Source organism: Salmo salar, chromosome ssa17 (assembly GCF_905237065.1).
Source record: "Salmo salar chromosome ssa17, Ssal_v3.1, whole genome shotgun sequence".
In the NCBI taxonomy this organism is placed as follows: domain Eukaryota; kingdom Metazoa; phylum Chordata; class Actinopteri; order Salmoniformes; family Salmonidae; genus Salmo; species Salmo salar.
In genome coordinates, this window is record NC_059458.1 from 55,532,076 (window position 1) to 55,547,917 (window position 15,842).

The window sequence follows — 15,842 nt, forward strand, 5'->3', positions numbered from 1 at the left end:
TGCGCACGCGTATCCGTGTGTATTCATGTGTGCGCACGCGTATCCGTGTGTATCCATGTGTGTGTTTGTGTGCGTACATTTGTATGTGCGTGGGTTTGTGTTTGCGTGCTTGCATGCATGTATGCACATGAGCATGTGCATGTTTAGCGTGTTTAGGTGACACACCTGTTGCTGTGCCTGGTGCCTTAGAAAGCGGGTCACCCGAAGCTAGTGCGGCGGGTGACAACAGGCGCGCTGGACATGGAGAGAGGTTATTGGTTGAATTCACTGACGATCGGATTGATGTTTCGAACTTATAGCTGCGTACAAAACACCAATGCGACTGTTTAGCGAAGGGAGGGGAGAAAGCACCACGTTATACAGTTAGAGAGGACAGAGACAAAGCAGAACATGAGTGCAATGAAACACTTAGGAAACAACGTTTTATAGATTCAAGCACATCATGTTATACGCAATACTAACAATGGGAAGAAGCTTTCCTGGCTTCCCCTGTAAAATACAAAACAATTGGCGACTGAAAGTGTTTTTCGTGAAAAACATCCCACAGCTGTAAAAATGCATATAGTAAAACTTCTCTTGGCATTCAGTAAATAGACTCCATACAGTACAGCATATATTCTTTAAGATTCACTATGTTCCCATCTTGTGGCGAGGAATTAAACATTCTGACTGATCAAACTTTCATGACCAAGCCAAGCTAATGAGAACACATGTTAACACACACAACCATGCTTCACCCCACAAAAGATGGTATACAATATATAAAATATGTACAAAATAGAGTATATTAGCATATCAGTACAGAGTCACAGTGATATCTGTCCTTTACCAGACTTTATCCAAACACAGAAATACAGTGCATTCGGAAAGTATTCAGACCACTTGACTTCTTCCACATTTTGTTACGTAACAGCCTTACTCTAAAATGGATGAAATACATTTTCCCCCCATCAATCTACACACAATACCCCATAATGATAAAGCAAAAACAGGTTTTTAGAAATCTTTGCAAATGTATTTAAATAGTATTCAGACCATTTGCTTTGAGATTCGAAATTGAGCTCAGGTGAATCCTGTTTCCATTGATCATCCTTGATATGTTTCTACTTGATTGGAGTACACCTGTGGTAAATTCAATTGATTGGACGTGATTTGGAAAGGCACACACCAGTCTATATACAGTGGCTTGCGAAAGTATTCACCCCCTTAGCATTTTTCCTATTTTGTTGCCTGGAATGAAAATTTATTTTGGGGGGTTTGTATCATTTTATTTACACAACATGCCTCCCACTTTGTAGAAGCAAAATATTTTTTATTGTGAAACAAACAAGAAATAAGACAAAAAACAAAAAACTTGAGCATGCATAACTATTCATCCCCCCAAAGTCTATACTTTGTAGAGCCACCTTTTGCAGCAATTACAGCTGCAAGTCTCTTGGGGTATGTCTCTATAAGCTTGGCACATCTAGCCACTGGGATTTTGCCCATTCTTCAAGGCAAAACTGCTCCAGCTACTTCAAGTTGGATGGGTTCTGCTGGTGTACAGCAATATTTAAGTCATACCACAGATTCTCAATTGGATTGAGGTCTGGGCTTTGACTAGGCCATTCCAATACATTTAAATGTTTCCCCTTAAACCACTCAAGTGTTGCTTTAGCAGTATGCTTAGGGTCATTGTCCTGCTGGAAGGTGAACCTCCGTCCCAGTCTCAAATCTCTGGAAGACAAACAGGTTTCCCCTCAAGAATTTCCCTGTATTTAGCGCCATCCATAATTCTTTCAATTCTGACCAGTTTCCCAGTCCCTGCGGATGAAAAACATCCCCACAGCAGGATGCTGCCACCACCATGCTTCACTGTGGGGATAATGTTCTCGGGGTGATGAGAGGTGTTGGGTTTGCGCCAGACATGGCGTTTTCCTTGATGGCTAAAAAGCTCAATTGTAGTCTCATCTGACCAGAGTACCTTCTTCCATATGTTTGGGGAGTCTCCCACATGCCTTTTGGCAAACACCAAACGTGTATGTTTATTTCTTTCTTTAAGCAATGGCTTGTTTCTGGCCACTCTTCCGTAAAGCTCAGCTCTGTGGAGTGTACAGCTTAAAGTGGTCCTATGGACAGATACTCCAATCTCCGCTGTGGAGCTTTGCAGCTCCTTCAGGGTTATCTTTGGTTATCTTCGCCTTCCCTGTAGCTCAGTTGGTAGAGCATGGTGTTTGCAACACCAGGGTTGTGGGTTCGATTCCTACGGGGGGGCCAGCACAGAAAAAAAAAAAAAAAATGTATGAAATATATGCATTCACTACTGTAAGTCGCTCTGGATAAGAGCGTCTGCTAAATCGTAAATGTAAATGTTTGTTGCCTCTCTGATTAATTTCCTCCTTGCTTGGTTCGTGAGTTTTGTGGGTGGCCCTCTCTTGGCAGGTTTGTTGTGGTGCCATATTCTTTCCATTTTTTTAATAATGAATTTAAATGGTGCTCCGTGGGATGTTCAAAGTTTGATATTTTTTTATAACCCAACCCTGATAGGTACTTCTCCACAAGTTTGTCCCTGACCTGTTTGGAGAGCTCCTTGGTCGTCATAGTGCCGCTTGCTTGGTGTAGTCCCTTGCTTAGTGGTGTTGCAGACTCTGGGGCCTTTCAGAACAGGTTTATATATACACCGAGACATTGTGACACTTAGATTGGACACAGGTGGACTTTATTTAACAAATGGTGTGACTTCTGAAGGTAATTGGTTGCACCAGATCTTATTTAGGGGCTTCAGAGCAAAGGGGGTGAATACATATGCCCACACCACTTTTCCATTTTTATTTTATTTTTTGTAAAGTTTTTGAAACAAGTTATTTTTTGCACTTCTCCAATTTGTTTATGTCCATTAAATGAAATCCAAATAAAAAAATCTATTTAAATTACAGGTTGTAATGCAACCAAATAGTAAAAACGCCAAGGGGGATGAATACTTTTGCAAGGCACTGTAAGATCCCACAGTTGACAGTGCATGTCAGAGCAAAAACCAAGCCATGAGGTCGAAGGAATTGTCCGTAGAGCTCAGAGACAGGATTGTGTCGAGGCACAGATCTGGGGAAGGGTACCAAAACATTTCTGCAGCATTGAAGGTCGCCAAGAATACAATGGCCTCCATCATTCTTAAATGGAAGAAGTTTCAAACAACCAAGACTCTTCCTAGAGCTGGCCGCCCGGCCAAACTGAGCAATCAGGGGAGAAAGGCCTTGGTCAGGGAGGTGACCAAAAACCGATGGTCATTCTGATAGAGCACTGGAGTTCCTCTGTGGAGATGGGAGAACCTTCCAGAAGGACAACCATCTCTGCCCGCTTGAAGTTTGCCAAAAGGAAATGAAAGAATCTCAGAACATGAGAAACAAGATTCTCTGGTCTGATGATACCAAGATTGAACTCTTTGGCCTGAATGCCAAGTGTTACGTCTGGAGGAAACCTGGCACCATCCCTACGGTGAAGCATGGTGTTGGCAACATCATTCTGTGGGATGTTTTTCAGCGGCAGGGACAGGGAGACTAGTCAGGAACGAGGGAAAGATGAACAGAGCAAAGTACAGAGAGATCCTCGATGAAAAACTGCTCCAGAGCGCTCAGGGCCTCTGACTGGGGCGAAGGTTCACCTTCCAACAGGACAACGACCCTAAGCACACACCCAAGACAACGCAGGAGTGGCTTCGGGACAAGTCTCTGGAGAGACCTGGAATAGCTGTGCAGCAACGCTCCCAATCCAACTTGACATAGCTTGAGAGGATCTGCAGAGAAGAATGGGAGAAACTCCCCAAATACAGGTGTGCCAAGCTTGTAGCATCATACCCAAGAAGAATCGAGGCTTTAATCGCTTCCAAAGGTGCTTCAACAAAGTACTGAGTAAAGGGTCTGAATACTATGTAAATGTGATATTTCTGTTTTTCAATTTTATTATACACTTGCAAAAATTACTAAAAACGCGTTTTTGCTTTGTCATTATGGGGTATTGTGTGTAGATTGATGAGGAACCAAGATTTAATACATTTGAGAATAAAGCTGAAAAAAATGTGGAAAAAGTCAAGGGGTCTGAATACTTTCCAAATGCACTGTAGACTGACATTTCCCTTAAACACAGGATAAATGGAAACGTGATTCAGACTAGAGTACACACACCTGCAGGCACTTAAACACATATCTAGATAAGCTTAGGCTTACTGTGCCACAAGTCCATTCAGAAAAGCATTTCACTAGACCCACAATAACATCTGCTAAATATGTGTATGCGATAAAATGTTATTTGAAAAGGAAGCTGGAAACGCAAGCATTGTAAGTTAATCCTCCTACAAAATAAAAAAGTCAGTAAAACCTCACCGTCCGATGAGGAAGTGTGGCAGAGCGATGATGAATGTTCCCATGGCCATTAGTACACAGCCCATGGCTATGATCTTGGGCCGATGCAGCTTTGCACCAAAGTAACTCACGAATGCTATCACCAACAGGTTACCTGGTAGGGCGACAGACAGACAGACAGACAGACAGACAGACAGACAGACAGACAGACAGACAGACAGACAGACAGACAGACAGACAGACAGACAGACAGACAGACAGACAGACAGACAGACAGACAGACAGACAGACAGACAGACAGACAGACAGACAGACAGACAGACAGAATTTGTATGTTCTTAGTTGCCATTTAAATTCTCAAATTGACAAATCTGATGAATCGAGATTCAATTTACAAATTGCAAAAGTTAAATGTATTTTCAAATAGAGTTAATCTAGTTACAACTCTATTTGGATTCCGTTCCTGAATGGATTCTTGAATTGTCGAGTTGACATGGAACTGACCCCAGCTCTGACACAATGGTCTGCTTCGATTTATTCACAATCACAATGCCTAATTCCTCTAATTGATGTACAGTTGAAGTCGGAAGTTTACATACACTTAGGTTGGAGTCATTAAAACTCATTTTTCAACCACTCCACAAATTTCTTGTTAACAAACTATAGTTTTGCCAAGTCAGTTAGGACATCTACTTTGTGCATGACACAAGTAATTTTTACAACAATTGTTTACAGACAGATTATTTCACTTATAATTCACTGTATCACAATTCCAGTGGGCCAGAAGTTTACATACACTAAGTTGACTGACTTTAAACAGCTTGGAAAATGCCAGAAAATGATGTCATGGCTTTAGATTCTTCTGATAGGCTAATTGACATCATTTGAGTCAATTGGAGGTGTACCTGTGGATGTATTTCAAGGCCTACCTTCAAACTCAGTGCCTCTTTGCTTGACATCATGGGAAAATCAAAAGAAATCACACAAGCTCTGTCAGAAGGAATGAGCCAAAATTCACCCAACTTATTGTGGGAAGCTTGTGGAAGGCTACCCGAATTGTTTGACCCAAGTTAAACAATTTAAAGGTAATGCTTCCAAATACAAATTGAGTGTATGTAAACTTCTCACCCACTGGGAATGTGATGAAAGAAATAAAAGGTGAAAAATCATTCTCTACTATTATTCTGACATTTCACACTCTTAAAATAAAGTGGTGATCCTAACTGACCTAAGACAGGGAATTTTTACTAAGATTAAATGTCAGGAATTGTGAAAAACTGAGTTTAAATGCATTTGGCTAAGGTGTATGTAAACTTCCGACTTCAACTGTAAGTGTGTTGCCAAGGTGAGTTACAACATAGTGGCACCGTTGGTTTCCTAATTCCCACTATAGAGTGATTCCTCATGAAACCCAGACAAAAAAAGGACATATTGTTGACATATATTTGAAATTTGTATCTAAAAACATAATTGAGAAATAATGAATCAAACTTGGCATATTTCTGACATTTTAGCCTCCCTTAAGACGCCATAATGTCTCATTCTACAAAGCAAAACTTGGTGTCATATGAAGCTTTACCACTTGCTCTGTAATATGAGTAGTATTTTGATTTCAATAACACATTTTTCCAATAATATATTAATAAAGAAAAATATAAACGTTTATTTAACGAATTAACTGCCAATGTATTTGGCAAATGTTTCAATATATTGTTGTAAATAATATACAGTTAATTCGGAAAGTATTCAGACCCCTTGACTTTTTCCACATTTTGTTACGTTACAGCCTTATTCTAAAATTGATTAAATGTTTTTTTTCATTCATCAAACTACACAATGTATTAAAAATAAAAACTGAAATATCACATTTACATAAGTATTCAGACCTTTCACCCAGTACTTCGTGTAAGCATTTTTGGCAGCGATTACAGCCTGAAGTCTTATTGGGTATGACGCTACAAGCTTAGCACACCTGTATTTGGGGAGTTTCTCCCATTCTTTCTGCAGATACTCTCAAGCTCTGTCAGGTTGGATGGGGAGCATTGCTGCACAGCTATTTTCAGGTCTCTCCGGAGATGTTCGATTGGGTTCAAGTCCAGGCTCTGGCTGGGCCACTCTGGCTGGGTCATTGTCCTGTTGGAAGGTGAACCTTCACCCCAGTCTGAGATCCTGAGCACTCTGTAGCAGGTTTTCAACAAGGATCTCTCTTTACTTTCCCTCGATCCTGACTAGTCTCCCAGTCTCTGCCTCTGAAAAACATCCCCACAACATGATGCTGCTACCACCATGCTTCAGCGTAGGGATGGTGCCAGGTTTCCTCCAGACGTGATGCTTGGCATTCAGGCCAAAGAGTTCAGTCTTGGTTTCATCAGACCAGGGAATCTTGTCTTTAGGTGTCTTTTGTTTACCTCCAAGCGGGCTGTCATGTGCCTTTTACTGAGGAGTGGATTCTTTCTGGCCACTCTATCATAAAGGCCTGATTGATGGAGTGCTGCAGAGATGGTTGTCCTTCTGAAAGCTTCTCCCATCTCCACAGAGGAACTCTAGAGCTCTATCAGAGTGACAATTGGATTCTTGGTCACCTCCCTGACCAAGGCCCTTCTCCCCCGATTGCTCAGTTTGGCCTGGGGGCCAGCTCTAGGAAGAGTCAGGGTGGTTCCAAACTTCTTCCATTTAAGGGGCGGCAGGTAGCCTAGTGGTTAGAGTGTTGGGCCAGTAACCGAAAGCCTGCTAGATCAAATCCCTGAGCTGACAACGTAAAAAGCTGTCGCTCTGCCCCTGAACAAGCCAGTTAACCCACTGTTCCTAGGCCGTCATTGTAAATAAGAATTTGTTCTTAACTGACTTGCCTAGTAAAATAAAAAAATAGAATGATGGAGACCACTGTGTTCTTGGGGACCTTCAATAATGCAGACATGTTTTGGTACCCTTCCCCAGATCTATGCCTTGACACAAACCTGTCTCGACGCTCTACGGACAATTCCTTTGACCTCATTGCTTGGTTTTTGCTCTGACATGCACTGTCAACTGTGGGACCTTATATAGACAGGTGTGTGCCTTTCCAAATCATGTCCAATCAATTGAATTTATCACAAGTAGACTCCAATGAAGTTGTAGAAACATCTCAAGGATGATCAATGGAAACAGGATGCACCTGAGCTCAATTTCGAGTCTCATAGCAAAGGGTCTGAATACTTCTGTAAATAAGGTATTTCTGTTTTTAATTTTTTATACATTTGCAAACATTTCTAAAAACCTGTTTTCACTTTTGATTATGGGGCATTGTATGTAGATTGCTCAGGATTTATAAAATAAAAAAAAATCAATTTTAGAATAAAGGCTGTAACGTAACAACATTTTGGAAAAAGTAAAGGGGTCTATGGGTATATCAAAGTTCCAGAGTCGGATCTCAGCTAGTTTTAAAGTTATGGCCCATTTAATACAGAGAAACTGGGATAGTAGGCAACGTTACCAATCACTGCCCTCCTTTTACTTATATCATTACACATCCTGCAAATCACCAGAAGGTGACCATTTGGAATCCATTTTCACATTCACTCTGTTGGTAATGCTTACAAATTGGATCATAAGAAAAGAAGAACCCTCCAAATCGAATGACCGAGGGCCAATTGAATTACTGTGCCGTGGCCTGGATAGAGAGAGAGTGAGAGAGACGGGTGAGAGAGAGAGAGGGGTGAGAGAGAGAGAGAGAGAGAGAGAGTGAGAAAGCGGTGAGAGAGGGAGAGGTGAGAGAGGGAGAGGTGAGAGAGGTGAGAGAGAGAAAGAGAGGGGGGGGAAGTTGATAGGGGAGAGAGAGGGAAAGTAAGAGCGAGAGAGTTATAATGTTAGAGAGAGAGAAAATTGGCTAGTGGAGGAGAGCAGTGGGCAATAAAGACTTTAATAAGGTAAACAAAAGCAGCCATTTCATGATTGAACCAATTGTTGTTTTTCAAGGATGGAGTCCATTCCTTAAGAACCTCCATCCGCTCTCATTATTAAGAGGAGTGAGTAGGCTATTCTCCCAGTGTGCTGGGTTTGGAAAGTCCCACTTCAGAAACCTGTTGTAGAATGCCTAAACTTCTGAACTCCTGAAATAACTGTTCTCGGACTAAGGCCAACCTAGCACTTGAAAATGCTAGGTAGTTAATAAGGATCGGACCCTTTTTTTCCCCATTTTCGCCTAAAATGACATACTCAAATCTAACTGCCTGTAGCTCAGGAACTGAAGCAGGGATATGCATATTCTTGATACCATTTGAAAGGAAATACTTTGAAGTTTGTGGAAATGTTAAATTAATGTAGGAGAATAAGACATTAGATCTGGTAAAAGATAATACAAAGAAAAAAAACATTCGTTTTTCTGAAGAAAAAATTGAACCATCATCTTTGAAACACAACAGAAAGGCCAATATATGACTTAGGAAGCTAGGCGCAATTTAGATTTTGGCCATTAGATAGCAGCAGTGTATGTGCAAAGTCTTAGACTGATCCAACGAACCTTTGTATTTCTGTTTGAAGTTTTGTATCAAGACTGCCCAAATGTGCCTAATTTTCTTGTTATTTACAACCTCATGCTAATCGCATTAGCCTACGTTAGCTCAACCGTCGCACGGGAGACCCACCAATCCTGTAGAGGTTTTAAAGAGTCATTGTGCCCTGCATTAGTTCAAAATATTGCTTAAGGAAAATAACTATTTCTATTGTGCTGAGAGCTATTGTGCTGAAAACACCTGAACTCACTGCTCTCTGACTGTGAATGTGTTGTATTTTCCTTCATTCATTTAGAATACTGTGTGGACTAGAATAACGGCTTTGTTTGTTGCTAAGGGAAACCTCTCTCTGATTTGAGCAGGTCAAGAGGCACAGAGTACATCCTGCTATTAGAGAGTTGTTAAATACAGAAAGGCCTTCGAGGCTAGTCTATGGAGCTCTCCTGAGTTGCTTCAGCACTTTTATCTCTCCCTGTGGTTGGGGGCATTGGCGCCACGACAAGAGGCACACATTGCATCCTACAGCAGGCTTCTCCTGGTTTCCGTCTACTCTACACAGAAAGGCCTTTGAGGCGAGCTGAAGCGTGGGACTAAAAATATCAAGGTAACTAATGTAAAATATACTGTGTCCATAAAATGTATCTAAACTTAGCAAAAAAAGAAACGTCCCTTTTTCAGGACCCTGTCTTACAAAGATAATTAGTAAAAATCCAAATAACTTCACACTCTTCATTGTAAAGGGTTTAAACACTGTTCCCATGCTTGTTCAATGAACCATAAAGAATTAATGAACATGCACCTGTGGAATGGTCGTTAAGACACTAACAGCTTACAGACGGTAGGCAATTAAGGTCACAGTTATGAAAACCTAAGACACTAAAGAGGCCTTTCAACTGAACCTGAAAAACACCAAAAGAAAGTTGCACAGGGTCCCTGCTCATCTGCATGAACATGCCTTAGGCATGCTGCAAGGAGGCTTGAGGTCTGCAGATGTGTCCAGGGCAATAAATTGCAATGTCCGTACTGTGAGATGCCTAAGACAGCGCTACAGGGAGACAGGATGGACAGCTGATCGTCCTCGCAGTGGCAGACCACATATAACAACATCTGCACAGGATCGGTACATTCAAACATCACACCTGCGGGACAGGTACAGGATGGCAACAACAACTGCCCGAGTTACACCAGGAACGCACAATCCCTCCGTTAGTGCTCAGACTGTCCGCAATAGGCTGAGAGAGGCTGGACTGAGGGCTTATAGGCCTGTTGTAAGGCAGGTCCTCGCCAGACATCACCAGCAACAACGTCGTCTATGGGCACAAACCCACCGTCGCTGGACCAGACAGAACTGGCAAAAAGTGGTCTTCACTGACGAGTCGCGGTTTTGTCTCACCAGGGGTGATTGTCGGATTTGCGTTTATCGTCGAAGGAATGAGCGTTACACCGAGGCCTGTACTATGGAGCGGGATCGATTTCGAGGTGGAGGGTCTGTCATGGTCTGGGGTGGTGTGTCACAGCATCATCGGACTGAGCTTGTTGTCATTGCAGGCAATCTCAACGCTGTGTGTTACAGGGAAGACATCCTCCTCCCTCATGTGGTACCCTTCCTGCAGGCTCATCATGACAATGCCACCAGCCATACTGCTCATTCTGTGTGTGATCTCCTGCAAGACAGGAATGTCAGTGTTCTGCCATGGCCAGCGAAGAGCCCGGATCTCAATCCCATTGAGCACGTCTTGGACCTGTTGGATCGGAGGGTGAGGGCTAGGGCCATTCCCCCCAGAAATGTCCGGGAACTTGCAGGTGCATTGGTGGAAGAGTGGGGAAACATCTCACAGCAAGAACTGGCAAATCTGGTGCAGTCCATGAGGAGGAGATGCACTGCAGTACTTAATGCAGCTGGTGGCCACACCAGATACTGACTGTTACTTTTGACCCCCCCCCCAGGGACACCATTTATGTTAGTCACATGTCTGTGGAACTTGTTCAGTTTATGTCTCAGTTGTTGAATCTTGTTATGTTCATACAAATATTTACACGTTAAGTTTGCTGAAAATAAACGCCGTTGACAGTGAGGATGTTTCTTTTTTTGCTGAGTTTAGGTTCAGAACTTTTGTGAAACAGCACAGTTGGAAAATATATGGCAAATAGAAATCAAAACTGGATGGTCTTCAGAGATAGATGGGAGGGGTTGAGGGTAGCTGAAGGAGTCAATCACCACCTTCCGGAGACACCTGAAACCCCACCTCTTCAAGGAATACCTGGGACAGGATAAAGTAATCCTTCTAACCCCCCCTTAAAAGATTTAGATGCACTATTGTAAAGTGGTTGTTCCACTGGATATCATAAGGTGAATGCACCAATTTGTAAGTCGCTCTGGATAAGAGCGTCTGCTAAATGACTTAAATGTAATGTAAATGGATGGGACTGAAAACAAACAAACAAAAGATAACTATTGTAAAATGTATTGTGTCTGTATAATGTATATAGTATGTATAAGCTGGAAGTAGAAGCCCAAGTGTTGTTCTACATTAGTTTACTCCAATTAGGGGAAGGATGGTAAGGGGAAAATGTGCATATATATATATCTTGGCATTCTCTCAACCAGTTTCATGAGGTAGTCACCTGGAATGCATTTCAATTAACAGGTGTGCCTTGTTAAAAGTTAATTTGTGGAATTTCTTTCCTTCTTAATGCGTTTGAGCCAATCAGTTATGTTGTAACAAGGTAGGGGGATATACAGAAGATAGCCCTATTTGGTAAAAGTCCATATTTTGGCAAGAACAGCTCAAATAAGCAAAGAGAAATGACAGTCCATCATTACTTTCAGACATGAAGGTCAGTCAATACGGAACATTTCAAGAACTTTTAAAGTTTCTTCAAGTGCAGTCGCAAAAACCATCAAGAGCTATGATGAAACTGGCTCTCATGAGGACCGCCACAGGAATGGAAGACCCAGAGTTACCTCTTCTGTAGAGGATACGTTCATTAGAGTTACCAGTTTAAGAAACTGAAGCCCAAATATATGCTTCAGAGTTCAAGTAAGAGACACATGTCAACATCAACTGTTCAGAGGAGACTGTGTGAATCAAGCCTACATGGTCGAATTGTTGCAAAGAAACCACTACCAAAGGACACTGTTAAGAAGAAGAGACTTGCTTGGGCCAAGAAACACGAGCAATGGACATTATACCGGTGGAAATTTGTCCTTTGGTCTGAAGTCCAAATTGGAGATTTTTGGTTCCAACCGCCGTGTCTGTGTATTTCCCAACATAAAAGCATGGAGTAGGATGTGTTATGGTGTTTGCTGGTGACACTGTCTGTGATTTATTTGGAATTCAAGGCACACTTAACCAGCATGGCTACCACAGCATTCTGCAGCTGGTTGAGAGAATGCCAAGAGTGTGTGCAAAGCTGTCATCAAGGTAAAGGGTGGCTATTTGAAGAATCTCAAATATATTTTGAGTGGTTTAACCTGTTAGGGCTAGGGGGCAGTATTGACACGGCTGGATAAAAAAACGTACCCGATTTAATCTGGTTACTACTCCTGCCCAGTAACTAGAATATGCATATAATTATTGGCTTTGGATAGAAAACACTCCAAAGTTTCTAAAACAGTTTGAATGGTGTCTGTGAGTATAACAGAACTCAAATGGCAGGTCAAAACCTGAGAAGATTCTGTACAGGAAGTACCCCGTCTGACCATTTCTTGAACTTCTTTGCCATCTCTATCAATTACAGGGGATCTCTGCTCTTACGTGACACTTTCTACGGCTCACATGGTCTCTCAGAAGGCGGCAAAATGCTGAATCGTGGCTTTGCAGGCTCTGGCTGAAACAAAGTAGCGCGTTTTTATACTTCCGGTTTGGAGCGAGCAGTCGCACTACGCTTCGCTCCACAGGTAATATTACACTTCACTACATTACAACGGCTTGATTTGTTTGATCTGAGCAATTCTTCTTAGCTAGCTACTTAGCCGTCTTTGTATCAAAGATAATTGTGTAGTTTAGAGTAATTGAGTAATTATCGAGGCTAGCTATCTTCGTCCTCCTAACGTAGTCAACACTGCTAGCTGCTAGCTAGCTAGTCATCACTGCTAGCTAGCCAACTTCTACCGACTAGCAGCACTGTAGAAACTATTACATTACAACGTAACGACTTGATTAGTGTGGTGTTAGTTAGCCAGCTACATAGTTGTCTTTGCTGTCTCTGTATCTAAGATAATTGTGTAGTTTGAGTAATTATCGAGGTGAGCTAGCCAGCCGCGACGCGGCGCCAGACTTAGTCAACACACCTAGTCATCATTAACCCACTGCTAGCTAGCCAACCGTTACCGACTAGCAGCGCTGTAGATACTAATACTTTACAACGGAACGATTTGACTAGTGTAGTGTTAGCTAGCTAGCTACTTAGTTGTCTTTGTCATAGCTTGATAATTGTGTAGTTTAGTAATTACCGAGGTTAGCTAGCCAGCCATCGAGGTTAGCTAGCCAGCTATTTCCGTCCCCCGCGACGCCATTCTTCCTAACCCAGCCAACTATTACCGACGAGCAGCATTGTAGAAACTAAATACATTACAAGGAACGTCTTGATTAGTGTTATGTTAGCTAGCTAGCTAGCTACAAAGTTGCTTTGTATCATGACAAGGTGTAGTACTGAAACTATCGAGGTTACCTAGCCAGCTACACGTTCAAAGTCAACAACGCAGCCACTGCTAGCTAGCCTACTCAGCCAGCATTACTGTATCATTTTAGTCAATAAGATTTTTGCAACGTAAGCTTAACTTTCTGAACATTCGAGACGTGTAGTCCACTTGTCATTCCAATCTCCTTTGCATTAGCGTAGCCTCTTCTGTAGCTTGTCTACTATGTGTCTGTCTATCCCTGTTCTGTCCCCTCTGCACAGGCCATACAAACGCTCCACACCGCGTGGCCGCTGCCACTCTAACCTGGTGGTCCCAGCGCGCACGACCCACGTGGAGTTCCAGGTCTCCGGCAGCCTCTGGAACTGCCGGTCTGCGGCCAACAAGGCTGAGTTCATCTCAGCCTATGCTACCCTCCAGTCCCTAGACTTCCTGGCGCTGACGGAAACATGGATTACCACAGATAACACTGCTACTCCTACTGCTCTCTCCTCGTCTGACTACGTGTTCTCGCATACCCCTAGAGCATCGAGCCAGCGGGGTGGTGGCACTGGAATCCTCATCTCTCCCAAGTGGACATTCTCTCTTTCTCCCCTGACCCATCTGTCTATCTCCTCATTTGAATTCCATGCTGTCACAGTTACCAGCCCTTTCAAGCTTAACATCCTTATCATTTATCGCCCTCCAGGTTCCCTTGGAGAGTTCATCAATGAGCTTGACGCCTTGATAAGTTCCTTTCCTGAGGATGGCTCACCTCTCACAGTTCTGGGTGACTTTAACCTCCCCACGTCTACCTTCGACTCATTCCTCTCTGCCTCCTTCTTTCCACTCCTCTCCTCTTTCGACCTCACCCTCTCACCTTCCCCCCTACTCACAAGGCAGGCAATACGCTTGACCTCATCTTTACTAGATGCTGTTCTTCCACTAATCTCATTGCAACTCCCCTCCAAGTCTCCGACCACTACCTTGTATCCTTTTCCCTCTCGCTCTCATCCAACACTTCTCACTCTGCCCCTACTCGGATGGTATTGCGCCGTCACAACCTTCGCCCTCTCTCTCCCGCTACTCTCTCCTCTTCCATCCTATCATCTCTTCCCTCTGCTCAAACCTTCTCCAACCTATCTCCTGATTCTGCCTCCTCAACCCTCCTCTCCTCCCTCTCTGCATCCTTTGATTTCCTCTGTCCCCTATCCTCCAGGCCGGCTCGGTCCTCCCCTTCTGCTCCGTGGCTCGACGACTCACTGCGAGCTCACAGAACAGGGCTCCGGGCAGCCGAGCGGAAATGGAGGAAAACTCGCCTCCCTGCGGACCTGGCATCCTTTCACTCCCTCCTCTCTACATTTTCCTCTTCTGTCTCTGCTGCTAAAGCCACTTTCTACCACTCTAAACTCCAAGCATCTGCCTCTAACCCTAGGAAGCTCTTTGCTACCTTCTCCTCCCTCCTGAATCCTCCTCCCCCTCCCCCCCCCCCCTCCTCTCTGCGGATGACTTCGTCAACCATTTTGAAAAGAAGGTTGACGACATCCGATCCTCGTTTGCTAAGTCAAACGACACCGCTGGTCCTGCTCACACTGCCCTACCCTGTGCTTTGACCTCTTTCTCCCCTCTCTCTCCAGATGAAATCTCGCGTCTTGTGACGGCCGGCCGCCCAACAACCTGCCCACTTGACCCTATCCCCTCCTCTCTTCTCCAGACCATTTCCGGAGACCTTCTCCCCTACCTCACCTCGCTCATCAACTCATCCTTGACCGCTGGCTACGTCCCTTCCGTCTTCAAGAGAGCGAGAGTTGCACCCCTTCTGAAAAAACCTACACTCGATCCCTCCGATGTCAACAACTACAGACCAGTATCCCTTCTTTCCTTTCTCTCCAAAACTCTTGAACGTGCCGTCCTTGGCCAGCTCTCTTGCTATCTCTCTCAGAATGACCTTCTTGATCCTAATCAGTCAGGTTTCAAGACTGGGCATTCAACTGAGACTGCTCTTCTCTGTGTCACGGAGGCTCTCCGCACTGCTAAAGCTAACTCTCTCTCCTCTGCTCTCATCCTTCTAGACCTATCTGCTGCCTTTGATACCGTGAACCATCAGATCCTCCTCTCAACCCTCTCCGAGCTGGGCATCTCCGGCGCGGCCCACGCTTGGATTGCGTCCTACCTGACAGGTCGCACCTACCAGGTGGCGTGGCGAGAATCTGTCTCCGCACCACGTGCTCTCACCACTGGTGTCCCCCAGGGCTCTGTTCTAGGCCCACTCCTATTCTCGCTATACACCAAGTCACTTGGCTCTGTCATATCCTCACATGGTCTCTCATATCATTGCTATGCAGATGACACACAATTAATCTTCTCCTTTCCCCCTTCTGACAACCAGGTGGCGAA

At 43.7% G+C, this 15,842-nt stretch overlaps 1 protein-coding gene across 1 annotated transcript in view; it reads right to left on the reverse strand.

Annotated features, from left to right (window-relative positions):
* The window catches only part of slco1c1 (solute carrier organic anion transporter family, member 1C1), an 82,764-nt gene that overhangs the window by 15,226 nt on the left and 51,696 nt on the right, over positions 1 to 15,842 (reverse strand). Inside the window, exons 4-5 of the mRNA XM_014153011.2 lie at positions 4,356 to 4,488; positions 166 to 299 (exon numbers count right to left, since the gene is read on the reverse strand). Coding sequence (XP_014008486.1) covers positions 166 to 299; positions 4,356 to 4,488 — 267 coding nt within the window. The remainder of the gene's footprint in view (positions 1 to 165; positions 300 to 4,355; positions 4,489 to 15,842) is intronic.